At 51.2% G+C, this 3568-nt stretch overlaps 1 protein-coding gene across 1 annotated transcript; it reads left to right on the top strand.

The window, feature by feature from the left end:
• Positions 1–1893: 1893 nt before the first annotated feature.
• On the top strand, positions 1894–3039 carry LOC147973084 (uncharacterized). The gene is given in 1 exon segment (XM_087524274.1): positions 1894–3039. A coding segment is annotated over 1 exon segment (1146 nt).
• The last annotated feature ends 529 nt before the right edge of the window (positions 3040–3568 follow it).

The following is a 3568-nucleotide window of genomic DNA, read 5'->3' as shown; positions in this document are numbered from 1 at the left end:
CTTCTTATGCAACATGGCATGCTAATGCCCTAATATTACGAAGCAAAGAGTAGACAACAAATTAGAAATTTATAGATCGGATGATCAGAACCCTAGACATGTATACAGAATGACAAAAAATTAGGATGGTTGAATACATACTATGAAAGATTGAATTAGAAAATTATACATCACAAAATAGATACTTCATGAGATGAATAGTTTAATATACGTACTAAAGAAACTACTGAAATTAGGGATGGACGAATGGATCGGGAACATCCGAACATGGATATTGGGTACGGACCTGCGTTCGCATACATATGTATTGCCGCATTGCTGGAAGGCCGAGTTGTCGGATTGCTGCGTGCCGTGGAGACAATGAGTGGCTGAGGCACCGAGCGAGGAACGACAGAGCGACGGGCAGATGACGACGAAGAAGAACCGACGAGCGACGAATGGGAAAAGTCAGATTTTTATTTTTTATTTTTGAGAAGAAAGGGAAAGCCAGACATTCCGATTGATTTGTTTCACACGTACGCGTGCATCGAGCGGCTGTGACTTGCGTGTGCGACGCCTTGCTACGCATTACCAAGAGATCCGATGAGCCGAGCCCATCTTGTTTTCTTCCTCTCATAATTTTTTCCTTGTCTATTTTTTTCTGGGCTATACTATATGTGTACTACATCATGGGCCCCCTTCGGCCTGGGCCCTGGGCCGTCGCCCCTCTGCCCATGCCCCAGGGCCGGCCCTGCGCGCCAGCAGGTCCTCCTCCCTGAGCCACTACTTGAGCTGTAGCCGGTGCGTCCCGCTCGCCGCCATCTGGCTCAGCGGCGACGAGCGCGGCGGCGTCTGCCATGGGCCGGATTGGTATGCGGATGGATGGATGGATCTTTCTTCTCCGGCTAGGGTCGTGTGTGTGGCGGTGGATTCGCTGGGTGTCTCGCGTGTGGAGGTTTTGAAGGGGAATTTTGGCAACGCTCAGGGACACATCGGAGACCCAAAAAGGAGAAAGAGAGATCGCGTGGGATTCGTTTGCACGCTGCCCGGGCCACATGGTCTAAATATTCGTTCACGGGCTTTGTTTGTTTAGGCCCGCCTCTCGGAAGCTGGAAGCCCACCTACTAGGTCTATATACACACACAACCGTCATGACTCATGTGCCTCCCCTTTTGAAAAGCTCAAAGGGAAATAAATATACCTATGGAGGGTCCACCATGAGAGAAAACGCTAAGGCGATAGGAGGGGCGATCGCGAGGCGATTGCGCATCCTACGCTAGGGTTAGGGTTTTGCTCATCGGGGGTGGTTTGGAATCTGGCGGCGAAGGGGGGGGGCGACGGCGCAACCCTAGACGCACGCTACGATCGGAGCTCCCGCTGTGGGCTGTGGCTCATGGCTGGAACGGGGGATGGAAGTCGACGGCGGCTGCAAAAAACGACATTAAAACGCCTAGGGCGGCGGCGGCATCAGGGACGGGAACAGGAACCAAACCGGCTACCCCGAAGAAGGCGACGGCGGCAACGCCGGTGGCGCGACAGTCGGGTGCGTCAGGACCCAGGGAGGAGTCGAAGTCTCCGCTGGAGAGCAGAACCCCGGACCCAACGTCGAGTTTGTCTGCAAGGTTGGGAGGGATGGTTCTCATGGATAAGGAAGCTGAGGGTTTCGTCTTTGAAGATCCGGAGCCAGAGTTGCCAAAAAGCTCTAGATGGTCGGCGGTCTGTAAGGCGTGCACCAGGCGCCCAGTGAACAAGACTGGCCTAGAGAGGGCTATGACAAGGGCGTGGGGTTTGCATCGTGAAGCTCAATTCAGAGATATGGGATCTAATATTTCTGTGGTGCACTTTGGTAGTGAAGGGGATTACAAACATGTGATGAACAATGGGCCGTGGCAATTTGACTTCAGTGTGCTAATTATGAAGGATTATGAAGGGAAGACGAGACCATCAGAGATGGTTTTCGACAAGGTAGATATGTGGGTAAAAGTGGTGGATCTGCCACCGGATAAGAGGACAGCAGTCTTTGGGAAAGCTTTGTGAAACTAGATTGGTGAAGTGGTGAAGGTTGACGTGGATAAGGATGGAATTGCAAGGGGGAATCAGCTTCGAGTTAGAGCTAAGATTGACGTGTATGAACCCCTGGTTAGGGGTTTCCATCTGAAGAAATCAAAGGAGGAGAAGGTAGGCACCTGGTTTGATTTTTACTACGAGAAAGTTCCACACTTCTGTTTTGATTGTGGCCGGCTTGTGCATAAGTCGGGGTTTTGTGAGCCCCCAATTGACTCATCGTTGCAATGGGGAGGGTGGTTGCGTGCTTCCCCTGGAAGATACACAAGCAAAGAAAATTCTGCCGGGGGAGCAGCCAGCAGTAGCGATAGCAGGAACCAATCGGTGCATGAAGAAGGAGGTAGGCCTAGGAACAGAGATGAGCATGTTCACGTGAGGGATTTGCCAACAAAGAGAAACTTAAGCTCTCAGTTCTCTCAGTCTGCTGAAAACCGCACTGGCGGGCAGAGTAAGCAGCGTGATGGTGAGGTTAACAACCCGAGACGAGATAACATAAGGGGTGCAGGTGGAAGAGAGTATGATCTGAGAGAGGGGCTGGAGAGAAGAAGGGAGCAGGATCTGAGAGAAAAACTGTTCGAATCCAGCCAAGAGAGAGATAGGCGTTTTGCTAGGGATATCCATTGGGAAAGGAATGGCAAGGAAGCGGCTCAGGCCACATCAGGAGGTCGCTATAATCAGAACTATGAGAAGGATGAGGTACAGGAGGGGCATAGAGAGCAGGGACAGTTTGGGAGACGAAGAGGTTACTATGTCCGGAAACCCAGACAAAACCATGATTATGTTCGCCATGAGGGCCAGCGTGACAGAACCAACTATGATAGCCGGAAGCGCGGGCCAAGGCAAGTTTGGGTGGCAAAGGGAGAAGGAGAAAGAGTAGATGGACCGAATGCTTTCATTCGTGATACGCGACGTAAGACGTCGACAGTGTTTGAGCGCATCTTAGAGAACTTGGATAAAGCGGCGGACCCCGAAGGACGGGGCCGCCGGGAGCAATGATCGTCTTAGCCTGGAACTGTCGAGGACTGGGGTTGGACTCGACAGTGGGCGAACTCCGTGACCTGATTAGGTCTCACAACCCAGCGGTGGTTTTCTTGAGTGAAACAAAAAAGAAGGCAAGAGCTATGGAAAAACTGAAATGGAGTTTGGGCTTTAGATGTGGAGTGGCGGTTGATTGTCGGGGAAAGAGTGGGGGTTTGGCTATGTGGTGGAGAGATCATCTCCAAGTTACTGTCAGGCCATGGAGCCAATATTTTATCGACGCTGAGGTGATATGGGAAGGGAAGACCGTTAGAATCACTGGATTCTACGGCGAGCCCGTTGTTGAACAAAGGAAGAAATCCTGGGATGCAATTAGATACCTGAGAAGACAGGATGATCTACCATGGCTATGTCTAGGGGATTTCAATGAAGCCTTATTGCTTTCTGAACAAAGGGGTGGAAATCCTAGGAGTTTCATGCAAATGGAAGATTTTCGTGATTGTTTGGCCGACTGCGGCCTTGCTGACCTGGGCTTCTCTGGGTATCC

This window comes from Triticum urartu, chromosome 5A (assembly GCF_056163025.1).
Source record: "Triticum urartu cultivar PI428250 chromosome 5A, HENAU_Tu73, whole genome shotgun sequence".
NCBI lineage: Eukaryota > Viridiplantae > Streptophyta > Magnoliopsida > Poales > Poaceae > Triticum > Triticum urartu.
The sequence above is the reverse complement of the archived record's forward strand: the minus strand, read 5'-3'. Positions and strand labels throughout refer to the sequence as shown.